General features: G+C 39.0%; 1 protein-coding gene across 6 annotated transcripts in view; it reads left to right on the top strand.

Annotated features, from left to right (window-relative positions):
• Window positions 1–12,452, top strand: part of RALGAPA1 (Ral GTPase activating protein catalytic subunit alpha 1) — a 130,786-nt gene that overhangs the window by 19,065 nt on the left and 99,269 nt on the right. For all 6 annotated transcript variants that reach the window (XM_014071096.2, XM_014071097.2, XM_014071098.2 and 3 more), the window contains exons 8-15: window positions 283–421; window positions 937–1,145; window positions 1,435–1,674; window positions 3,506–3,697; window positions 5,864–6,001; window positions 7,520–7,668; window positions 7,908–8,037; window positions 10,983–11,220. In XM_014071096.2, the coding sequence (XP_013926571.2) occupies window positions 283–421; window positions 937–1,145; window positions 1,435–1,674; window positions 3,506–3,697; window positions 5,864–6,001; window positions 7,520–7,668; window positions 7,908–8,037; window positions 10,983–11,220 (1,435 nt within the window). The remainder of the gene's footprint in view (window positions 1–282; window positions 422–936; window positions 1,146–1,434; window positions 1,675–3,505; window positions 3,698–5,863; window positions 6,002–7,519; window positions 7,669–7,907; window positions 8,038–10,982; window positions 11,221–12,452) is intronic.

Raw genomic sequence — 12,452 nt, 5'->3', positions numbered from 1 at the left:
ATGAAATAAGGTCAGAGTTTCAACTCCATCACATTGAAAATTCAGTCACGATGCATCACGCTAAAGAGCTACTACTATATCTTGCTGAAGACCCAGAGATTAAGAAAAAATAAAATCACAATCTACTCATTTTAAAATAGGAACATACTAAAATGCAGAATGAAACAGATGGAAATGAGTGAAAATAACTATTAATAGCATATGGTTGATACATTTAAAATATATAATTGCTTTATATCTGCCTCTGAAATAGATATAAATAATCCAACATTCACATTGTAGGTCAAAAGTCTGGAATGGAAGAACAGAGAAAATCAAGAAAAGGGATTTTCATTCTTATTTTCACATTTTAAGAAATATTACTTGCCTTATATTTTCCCAAATATGTGTAAAGAAAACAGCTTGTATAACCCAGTCCTCGGTAAGCATTATTTCAGTGTTTTTAGAAGCATTTTCCATGATTCATTGAATTTAATTCTGAGGAAATATAAGACGACTAAGTTAAATCAGAAACCCAAAACATTTACTTGGAAATTTGTCCTATTGACTTTATCTAAACACAGTCCTAAATGCCTCTATACAATTGCAGTTTTGGGGCTTTTATATTATATTTTTATCACAGTATTCAAACTTGACCATATAGTTAATAGAACTATATGGTTCTGAAGAAGAAAACAATTTGAGTCACTTTGAGATGGGCGGCTATACAAATTGAATAAATAAATAAAATCATTTGTTTGTACTTCATAAAATAGAAGCATTGGAAGGATTTTTGGAGATCACCTAGCTCAGTCCGTTATCTACTGCAGGATTATGTTTGCATTGAAATCTTTAAATTTTAGCCATTATGCATGTTTGATTATATTTAGGTAACTAGTAATCCAAAATTAACTTTGGCTTGAAATCTTTTCCATCTTATCATTGTTTCTCCTGCAGATATGCCTCAGATGAGACCAAAGCCACATTATGTAATCATGAAGAAAGATGCTGAAACAAATGAAACAGTATATTGCACAAAGGAACCTTTCCTTAAAGCTCGCGTTATTGTCATCAGATGGTTGGTGTCTTTCTGGCTTGAGCCAAAACCTCCTGCAGGACCTCAGATTCCTGGAATGGAAGGGGAAATTGTGCCAAAGAATATTCAGGTAGAACCAAGAAGGTGATATGATCAACTGAATAGGAAAAAAGCTGATCCTATTTATTTAATTTTCATTCTCACTTTTTTTCCAAATAATTCTAGATGACAAATATGGTCCCTTCTCTCTTATCCTCACAGCAGTCTATAATGTAGAGTAAGCTGGATGACTAGTTCAGAGCTTTGCTACTGGAAATAAATGGCTAAAATATCCTCCTTTCTCTCTACCAGACTTCTCCAAAAGAGAGAGAGAGAGAAAGGCTTATCTTTTTATTTGTCATTTCATTTTTTTATTTCAGAGAGCAGCTGCTACCTTGGCATCCAGAGAAGACAGCAAAAGTGATGCCACTGATAGATCTGATAGAAATCCAGAAACTGAACAATCTCATTCTAACACAAGCACACTGACCGAAAGAGAACCGAGTTCCTCCAGCCTTTGCAGTATTGATGAGGAGCATCTTACAGACATTGAAATAGTCCGAAAAGTTTTTTCTTCTAAAAGGAGTAATGTTAACTTTCTCACAGAAATATTTCGTCAGGTAAAAAAAATCCTTTGTTTCTGAAAAGAATTTATGTTTGGATCAAAGTTTATCATAGAATCTGTTCTGTGTTTCATATAATGTTCACAAATGTAGATTTTCATTATACTCCTAATTAATAGATGGTCAGAGGCAAAATCTCAACACAATAATTTGTATCAGTCTCCCTGAACTGAATACATCCATCATAACATCACAAAATTTTGAAGCTGTAGATATACCAGATCATTGGATAGGAATGACAGCTCTATGCGCTCAAAGTCATTCAATCTTGCCAGGGTTAAGCCAAAGCCTATTGTCCCCCATCCAGCCCACACATACCACGCGATAGGGCAGCAGCAACATTACTTGGGCCATTGGGTGGAGATAATAGAGTTTAATATCATTAGCATACTGATACGTCAATCCATGGTGTTGGATTATCTCACCCAGCGTTAAAAAGGAGTGGAGAGAGTACTGAGCCCTGCAGCCCACCAGAAAGAGCAGCCAAGGGCTGGATCTCTCACTCCCTATTAACACTGATTGGAATTGACCTTGGAGAAAAGAAAGACGAAAAAGGAGCCAAACTAATGGAAGACCATGCTGTCCACATCCAAATCCTGTAGGCAGCTCAGCAGCCATGTCTCCTGAGAGGTCAAGAAGAGCTAGGATGATTGCAGTACCACTATTCTGCTTTCGCCAGAGATTATCCACAAGTGTGACCAGTGCTGTTTCTGTCCCATAACCGGACCTTAATCCTGACTAGGAGTCCCTATAATCCAGGCATCCTCAAACTATGGCCCATGGGCCGGATCCAGCCCGCCAATGCAAACTATCTAGTCTGTGGAGTGGTGGGATGAAAAGCAGCTGCCGGCTTGGAAAGTAGTGTGTTAAAAGTGCTTTAAAAGTGCTTTAAAAACAGCCTTTCAGATGTTTTCCACAGCCATGTGACCCAGGGCTGGTGGGTGAGTAGGAGAGGGGGTGGTCCCGGCTTGCAAAGCATCTGTCAGCTTGTAAAGTAGTGTGTTAAAAAGCTTTAAAAATGCTTTAAAAACAGCCTTTCAGATGTCTCTCAATGCCCATCTTGGGTTTTTTAGTTTAATTGGTACAGTTCTCAGTCTGATTTATTGTGTGGTCATCTGAAACATATGATCCGGAGTTATTTTGAAGGAAATTCTGTTTGTTTTATTCTTTTTTTAATAGCCTATTTTAAGGAGCCTGAAGCTGCTGTTTTAATGAAGTTAGACAAGTGGCAATAAAGTTTGTGCTCTTTTTCTAGGGAGGGGGGGCATTAAGTAAATAGATTCCTTAGGTTGAGCAAGGTACAGCAAGGACAGAGGCAAAATGGACTGCTAAATTAGCCATGACCACCCAGTCACATGACCACCTAGTCATGCCCACCAGACATTCCGGCTCCCCAACACTGTGAGGGACCCCTGATGTAATCTGTTTCATCCAGGATCCTAAAAAGGGGAGATGGGAAACTGGTGTGGCTTGTCCAGTCAGGTGGGACCTAGCAATGGTGTTTTCCTCAGCATTATGATGCTGCTTTCATTATTCCCCCTTCAGATGCCTCTGAGTTCTGCTTTTCTAAATATAGACAAATAATAAATTGCTAAACTGGGTGGCAGTTTCTGATTTTTGTGCTTCTTTGCTCTTCTGTTTCCTTTCAAAAACAAATTGAGTGATTTTGAATTTCTAATGAAAATGACATTTTCAGTATGCTGCTGTCACTGAAAGAATTCATTGGCTTTTAAACAGAATGCCTTAAGTTTAAACCAAAGAATCTTTTTAACTGTAATAGAAAGCTTGTTCCATAATCTACCTTATGACTCCTTTTTTCCTTAATTAGGCATTTTTACTGCCAATATGTGAAGCAGCAGCGATGAGGAAAGTGGTTAAAGTATATCAAGAATGGATCCAACAAGAAGAAAAGCCATTATTTATGAAAGAACCAGAAGAAATTGTTATATCGTTGAACATAGACAGTGATGAAAACATTGCAGAACATAATTCATCAGAGAAAGGAAAAGAAAGAGAGGAGGTAAAAACATCTGAAATCATTCTTTGATTTCTCTTTTCCCATGTTTATGCAACAGCATCTTGATTCATTGTACATCTGAGTAAATACATAAAAGAAGATTGTGAGAACCAAGTGTAAAATTACCTAGTATAACTTGTTCCTGGAAAGAAAGAAAAAGGAAAGATAAGATTATATGTATAATGCCATGTTTCTCCGAAAATAAGACAGGGTCTTATTTTCTTATGACCCCCCCCCAAATTTTGCTTGGGCCTTATTATTGGGGGGGGAGGCTTATTGGTTTGGAATTGCCGGGTGGCTGCTCTCTTGCGAGCAGGTGCCCGAAAAGCCGGGGACAGCCTCAGGGGCAAACAGCTGTGTTGCGCTGTTGCAACAATGCAACAAAGCCCCATGAGGTGACCATGCTCATGAGCAGCCGCATGGCAACACCTCTTTCCAGCCGGGCAGAGCACCACTCACCAATCCAGTAATATTCCGAAGGCGCTAAGCCGCATGGCACTCTGCCCGGCTGGAAAGAGAGGTTGCGTGAGCACTTGTTCTGCTTCCAGCTCACGTGTCTCCCTGCCTCACCATGCCCAACTCTCCCTGCAGGGCTGGGTCAGGGCACCGCTGCCCTGCCGCTGCTGCCATGCTCTGAGCATAACCATCTTCCAAACTCCAGAGATCCGCTGCCGAGTCTTCTGGTAGGGGCCGCTCTGGGACTACGTTCTATGGTTGCGGGCTGGCTGTTGGAAGACTGGTACAGAGAGTCTTCCCGTAGCCAGCCCACAATCATAGAGAGGATCTCCGGAGTTTGGAAGCCAGTTATACTCGGAGCATGGCGGCAGCAGTAGCAGGGCAGTGGGGGGGGGGGGTGGCGGCGACCTGGCCCAGCCCTGCAGGGAGAGTTGGGCATGGTGAGGCAGGAAGCCACACAAGCTGGAGGCACAACAAGTGCTTGCACAACCTCTCTTTCCAGCCGGGCAGAGCGCTACACAGCTTAGCGCCTTTGGGATATTACTGGGTCGAGAGTGGCGCTCTGCCTGGCTGGAAAGGGGTATTGCCGGGCTGCTGCTCATGAGAACAGCTGCCAGGTAACCCCCCACTGGGCACAGCGCAACTCACCAACATAACCCCCCACTGGGCACAACACCACCCACCAATCTAGCGGTATCCCAAAGGCGTCAAACCATGTGAGCGCCTTTGCTCCCCTCCACCCAGCTCCTGCGGCTTTGCGCCTTTGGGATATCACTAGGTTGGTGAGTGGCGCTCTGCCTGGCTGGAGGGGGGGCTGTCCAGGGGGCCTATTGGGTGAGGGCGTATATTTTTGCCCACAGGAAAAATATGGCATGGTTTTATTATCAGGACATGTCGTAATTTCGGGGAAACACGTTACAGTTTTTACACTTAACAAACTCATTTGAAGATTAAGTGAGGGAGAACTATTATTTATTAGGGCACTTGGAAATTTTTGGCCATTCTTAGACTAAAACATTATGTTCATGGATTATCTTTCTTCCATATTTTGTAGGTCCCAGAATAATAATACCTATTTTTAAATAAAACCCAGTTTTATCTCCAGGGTTGTTTAATTCTGTTTACATATGATTGGCCATGAGATTTTCATTATTTTCTGTGTGATCAGATAAATATCTTTTTTTTAAAAAAATATTCATATGGTTGAAGAATGTGTAGTGTGAATATAATCATAGTTTATAATAGCAGTACATTATTGAAGTTTGATGATGGTAGTAGCAATGGAAGAATTTTCTCCTAGAAGGAACAACAGAGTTTATTGTGATAAATTAAATTTGAAAATTGCAGTTCATTTCATTAATAGCATGAGATCCTGCTTTTAATTACAAATATATTTGCACAGTCTATATGAGAGTATAAACAGTGAGATCCAAGAGAAATGTAATACAAAAAGTACAATGATAATTAGATTATAATTACTGTTCTTTAACAAATGTATTGTTGGTTGAAACAGATGAAACCCAGCTATTCATTATAGGAAGCTTATATAGGTACTTTTACTGAACGCTGATAATTTTAAGAGAGTAGAAATAATTCCCTAATATTTTTGGTCACTGCTGATCAGATAATTCAGAACAGCAAGAAAATTTAAACTGTATGTATATCTCTGTATCTCTCTGGATATTTGGAAAGAAATAATTACCTCTGTTATAGGAAAGTACAGGTAGTTCCTGTCCTATTCGAAATTCAAACTGGACAAGAAATGGTTGTTATCAGGAAGTTCCCTATAAAACATCTGAGTTGGACAATCTGGAACAAGGTATACGAGCTGGAATACAAGCAGTACTACAAGTAAGCATCTATTTCTTTTTTATTTCCTACATAACATTTTCCAGTGTTCTTTGGTTGTGCCTTTTGCAAAAATCTTTCCTGAAGTGAAATGGATGCAATTTACACTAGAACTAAAATGTTTATGTATTTTGTTTTGTTGTTTTTGCATGTTCTGATAAAATGAGATTATAATGAACACCTAAACTACAGTACAAAGTTTTAAGAAGGGGACACATACAGACTGTTACTTCAATATGGCATCAGATCACTTCCCCTGCTAAAAATATCATTTGAGATCACTAATAAATAATGCTGACAAGAGTTTGCAAACCAAAATATTTAACACTTGTATAATGCCTTTAATAGAAAAAAAAGTGAAGCAAGAAAATATCAGAACAACCAAAAGAAGAATTATGAATAGCATAAAGATGCTCCTTATATATGAAGTGCAATTGGAAGGATGACAAAAGTATCGGAACCCCTCAAAGATTTGGAACAATGAATACGATAAAAATGTCAGACTTCTTCATCAATTAGTAATGGAAATTATCCATCTAAAGCAGGGTGTCAAACTCATGTCATCACGGCGGTATCACATGACGTATTGGGACTTTTTCCCCCTTCGAAAAAAACAGGCATGGTCGTGGCCAGCATGTGATTCATCAGCCCATGGATCAGGAGTTTGACAGCTCTGATCTAAGGAATTTGTGTCACTAAGACCAATATTTATTAAGAAATATGACACCACAAGAATTCCAGTTGTACTTTTACTTTTAAATGAGAAATATCTACCTAAGAAATTGCGTTCTTCCCGGCACTTTTTTAATGCAAGGATAACCTTTTCAAGCAGGGGCAGCCTATACTTGCAAATTACTTTAAAAACAGCTGTTGGCCTTCTTATTACTATGAATACGCTCACACTAAGACAGCCACTGCCCTGTAATAAGAATAAATTCCCAAAACAGAGAACTAAGGGAGTATATAAATAAATTTCCCGCATTAGGACAGTTATATTGGATAACTCAGTATAGCATGGAATGCAGAATGAATGCAGAATTTAAAAACAAGGGCCAAATCATAAAATAGACATGTAGAGTGTCAGCATCCTGGTACAATTTAACTATTGTTTCCCCATACTTATAAGGAAGTCATACAAATAAACATCAAAGTAATTTAAATAGGGAGAAAAGTTATCAATTGTTATCTACAAAGTAGCTAGCAATTGGTTATGAACATTCCATATGATTGAACCCTGGTGACTTACGAGAATGTGTATCTCTTAACATACTGAGTTTGAGATCTAGCAATATGTCTACCAAAATATCAGCACATATTTACTCTCTGTGTTTCAGACAACCATTCTGAATTTGAAAAATTCTGTTTGATACTTGTTTTGGAACTGTCTTTTTTCACTCCTTAAAAACGCTCAATTAGGTTTTATAAAGTTAATTCAGATGGGTTTGTTTCCTCATTATAATCAATGTGGTAATACTTAGCTGATTTCTTAAGTATAATTGTTTTTATTTTTTTTAATTACAGGTGTTTATAACAAATTCCTCAAATATATTTCTTCTTGAGCCAGCAAATGAGATTAAAAGTTTGTTAGATGAGCATACAGATATGTGTAAACGCATTCTTAATATCTACCGCTACATGGTGGTACAAGTGACAATGGACAAGAAAACTTGGTAAAGTATTTCTGTTTTGATAATATGGCACATACTTATCTCCCACTTAATGTAATATTTCCCCAATCTAAAAATACTGTTAATAAATAATCATTGGAAGTTGAAAAAGTTGCAGATAATTTACTTCATAGCCTGTATATTTTTGTTTTTATTTGTTTTTATTTTCTAGAGAGTGCCCATATTCAGTAATAAAGTTAATTATTTGACTTTAAATAATACTAACTACTCTTGTTTTGCAGGGAACAAATGCTGCTTGTGCTGCTCCGAGTAACAGAATCAGTATTGAAAATACCATCTCAATTTTTTATACAGTATCAAGGAAGAAAGAATTTAACTTTAGCAGGAAGACTTGCTGGTCCTCTTTTTCAGGCAAATTAATACATTTTAATATTTTACGCATTTCAAATATTATAGATGAGGTCTTTCCTTCATTTGTCTTCTGTAGGAAATCATTAGTTACAGTGGGGCAAAAAAAGTATTTAGTCAGCCACCAATTGTACAAGTTCTCCCACTTAAAAAGATGAGAGAGGCCTGTAATTGACATCATAGGTAGATCTCAACTATGAGAGACAAAATGAGAAAACAAATCCAGACAATCACATTGTCTGATTTGGAAAGAATTTTTTTGCAAATTATGGTGGAAAATAAGTATTTGGTCAATATCAAAAGTTCATCTCAATACTTTGTTATATATCCTTTGTTGGCAATGACAGAGGTCAAACATTGTCTGTAAGTCTTCACAAGGTTGGCACACACTCTTGCTGGTATGTTGGCCCATTCCTCCATGCAGATCTCCTCTAGAGCAGTGATGTTTTGGTGCTTTCGCTGGGCAACACGGACTTTCAACTCCCTCCAAAGATTTTCTATGGGGTTGAGATCTGGAGACTAGCTAGGCCACTCCAGGACCTTGAAATGCTTCTTACGAAGCCATTCCTTTGGATTGGATTGGATTTTATTCAATTTGTAGGCCGCCCTATTCCCCGAAGGGACTCAGGGCAGCTGAACAAAGCCAAGGGAGGGGAAATTACAAAAAGTAAGACAAAGACAATCAGACAATACAAACAGTTTAAAAGCACAACAGACATAGCAAATTCGAGTGGGGGGGGGAACTCAACCCCAGGCTTGCTGGGACAGCCAGGTCTTCACGGCCGTCCGGAAGGCCTGAAGGGTGGAGAGGGTCCGAATCTCCACGGGGAGCTTGTTCCAAAGGGCCGGGGCAGCCACAGAGAAGGCCCTCCTCCGAGTAGTCGCCAGCCGACATTGGCTGGCAGATGGAATACGGAGGAGGCCTAATCTGTGGGATCAAATGGGTCTGTGGGAGGTAATCAGCAGAAGGCGGTCTCTCAAGTACCCAGGTCCAATACCATGTAGGGCTTTATAAGTAATAACTAGCATCCTGAAGCGTATCCGGAGACCAATAGGTAGCCAGTGCAGCTCGCGGAGGATAGGTGTAACGGTGTACCGGGGTGCACCCACAATCACTCACGCGGCTGCATTCTGGACCAGCTGGAGTCTCTAAACACTCTTCAAGGGCTGCCCCATGTAGAGCGCGGGCGGTGTGTTTGAGATCATTGTCGTGCTGAAAGACCCAGCCAAGTTTCATCTTCAATGCCTTTGCTGATGGAAGGAGGTTTGCACTCCAAATCTCATGATACATGGCCCCATTCATTCTTTCCTATACACGGATCAGTCGTCCTGGTTCCTTTGCAGAGAAACAGCCCCAAAGCATGATGTTGCCACCCCCGTGCTTCACAGTAGGTATGGTGTTCTTTGGATGCAACTCAGCATTCTCTTTCCTCCAAACATGACAAGTTGTGTTTCTACTAAACAGTTCTACTTTGGTTTCATCTGACCATATGACATTCTCCCAATCCTCTTCTGGATCATCCAAATGCTCTCTAGCAAACTTCAGACGGGCCCGGACATGTACTGGCTTAGCAGGGGGACACGTCTGCAACTGCAGGATCTGAGTCCCTGGCGGCGTAGTGTGTTACGTTGGTCCCAGCTCTCTGCAGGTCATTCACTAGGTCCCCCCGTGTGGTTCTGGGATTTTTGCTCACTGTTCTTGTGATCATTTTGACCCCACGGGGTGAGATCTTGCGTGGAGCCCCAGATTGAAGGAGATTATCAGTGGTCTTGTAATAATTTTCTAATTATTGCTCCCACAGTTGATTTCTTCACACCAAGCTGCTTGCCTATTGCAGATTCAGTCTTCCCAGCCTGGTGCAGGTCTACAATTTTGCTTCTGGTGTCCTTTGACAGCTCTTTGGTCTTCACCATAGTGGCGTTTGGAGTGTGACTGTTTGAGGTTGTGGACAGGTGTCTTTTATACTGCTAGCAAGTTCAAACAGGTGCCATTAATACAGGTAATGAGTGGAGGACAAAGGAGCCTCTTAAAGAAGAAGTTACAGGGTTAGGGTTAGGGTTGAGAGCCAGGAATCTTGCTTGTTTGTAGGTGACCAAATACTTATTTTCCACCATAATTTGCAAAAAAATTGTTTCCAAATTAGACAATGTGATTGTCTGGATTTGTTTTCTCATTTTGTCTCTCATAATTGAAGTCTACCTATGATGTCAATTACAGGCCTCTCTCATCTTTTTAAGTGGGAGAACTTGCACAATTGGTGGCTGACTAAATACTTTTTTGCCCCACTGTATTTACATTCTTATGTTAGCAATAGCAGTTAGACTTATGTTAGTTTTCATAGCAGTTTATCTTATTGTCTGAATGCTCAGTGATAAATATTTTTATTTATAAATAACAGAAACACCAGATGAAATCTATTAATCTTTAAATATTTCTCCTGATTCCTTTACATAAAAATAGTTAATTATCTGTAATGGAACTAAAAATAAGCCACATGGAAAGCAACATCAAATAAAACAATTGCTGGTGGCATGTGTCATTCAGATGAGGGGCTATGTGTTTTGTCACTAATGCACATTTAAAACAAGTAGAATTCCTTAGACTTACAAGACATTGTGTGTGGAGGCTTATTCAACTTCTCCAAAAAGCTATATGCAAGGATAGCTTATTTTCCCCTACCATACAGGAAAGGTGAACGTTGAAAGACAGGGAAAATGAACTTAGGTGATACAGAGATCCATAGCAACATTTTATGATGTAGGATGAAGAAAAAGATATGCAACGAGATAAAAGGTTAAACACACTGAAGCTATGTTATCAACTCGCATCAAAAAATATTTCACAGCTAATTAACCATGCAGCTTTTATAATTTTAATAAAAATGACCGAGATTTCAGTTGTTCTGCTAAAAATATGTATATTCCTCCCTTTATATTTCTTTTTGTAGACTCTTATTGTAGCTTGGATCAAAGCAAATTTAAATGTGTACATTTCCCGAGAACTTTGGGATGACCTTTTAGCAGTATTGTCATCACTGACATATTGGGAAGAGTTGGCCACAGAGTGGTCATTAACTATGGAAACTCTGACAAAAGTATTGGCTAGAAACCTCTACAGCTTGGATCTCAGTGATCTACCACTCGACAAATTAAGTGAGCAGAAACAAAAAAAGCATAAGGGCAAAGGTAAGTGACATAATTTAGGTGTGAGTTAATTAAAGTTGAAAAATTGTGGTCCCAAAACAAATGAGTCCAGAGCTACAGAACATGGTTCTCCTTTAAAGAACCACCTCTTGTTATGTAATCTATTAATAATATAAAATAAATATAATAATACATACCGTATTATACATTCCTTTATTTATTTATGAATTTGACTTCTGCTCTGCCCTACTCCAAACCATCTCTGGGCAGTTCACAACATAAAAATAAATAACAATAAGATCAATAAAAAAATACCATAAGGGAAGTGAAAAAAATGGCAAATCTAGACCACTAACTTCAAAACATATGACCAACACATCTAACAATCCACCCTACCCTAAGATCTGGGATCGCAGCCAGGTCTGGAAGGCCTTGTGGAATGCCATCAGGGTGGAAACTGTCTAGATAAAATATACTCAGTTTCATCATTCTGTAATCTATTTTTTAAAAATAAAATAAGTCAGGGCATGTTCCTATTCTTCTGGAAGGTTTAATCAAGAGATCGGCATACAGAGTTCAAACAACAAGAGGAAGTAGTATTTCAGGTTTTAGTCTGGCTTTAAAAACGTGAAATCCTCATTAAAATCAAAGCCATAATTTTTACATACCATACAGTTTTATGAAGAAATTGAATCTGCTCGTGTATAAGCACTCTTAGTTGCTATGTAAAGTAATCACAACATGAGAAAGAGGATTACACTTCGCCGTGGAATGTTTTCTTAAGTAGGAAATACACTGTTAAGAGCCCTTAAGTTCTGTATCAATTGTCAGTATGAACCTTTACCACTTGTCTAGCTGCATAAACAAGTATCTCACTGCTCCACAGGCCATACTGAGATGTTTGGGTTGTGGGTTTCCCCCCCCCCCCCTCTGTTCTTTGCTATTGCATACTACAACCAGGAATGAACAGAATCTTCAATTGAGTTTGGATTATGCAAACATACACTGGAAGTACAGTTAGTCCTTGACTAACTATATTTTTTGGTCATTTAGTGACCGAAAAGTGATTGAAAAGTGACTGATGACCATTTTTCATACTTACAACTGTTGCAGCATCCCCATGGTCATGTGACCAAAATTTAGACACTTGGCAACTGACTAAGGGCTGTAGTGTCCTAGGGCCATGTGATCCCCTTTTGTTAACTTCTGATGAGCAAAGTCAATGGGGAATCCAGATTCACGTAACAAGTTATTAACAACTACAGTGATTCATT

Source organism: Thamnophis sirtalis, unplaced genomic scaffold, assembly GCF_051295495.1.
Source record: "Thamnophis sirtalis isolate CommonGarterSnake01/CBP01778 unplaced genomic scaffold, rThaSir2_p1.2 scaffold_1, whole genome shotgun sequence".
Taxonomy (NCBI): domain Eukaryota; kingdom Metazoa; phylum Chordata; class Lepidosauria; order Squamata; family Natricidae; genus Thamnophis; species Thamnophis sirtalis.
The sequence above is the reverse complement of the archived record's forward strand: the minus strand, read 5'-3'. Positions and strand labels throughout refer to the sequence as shown.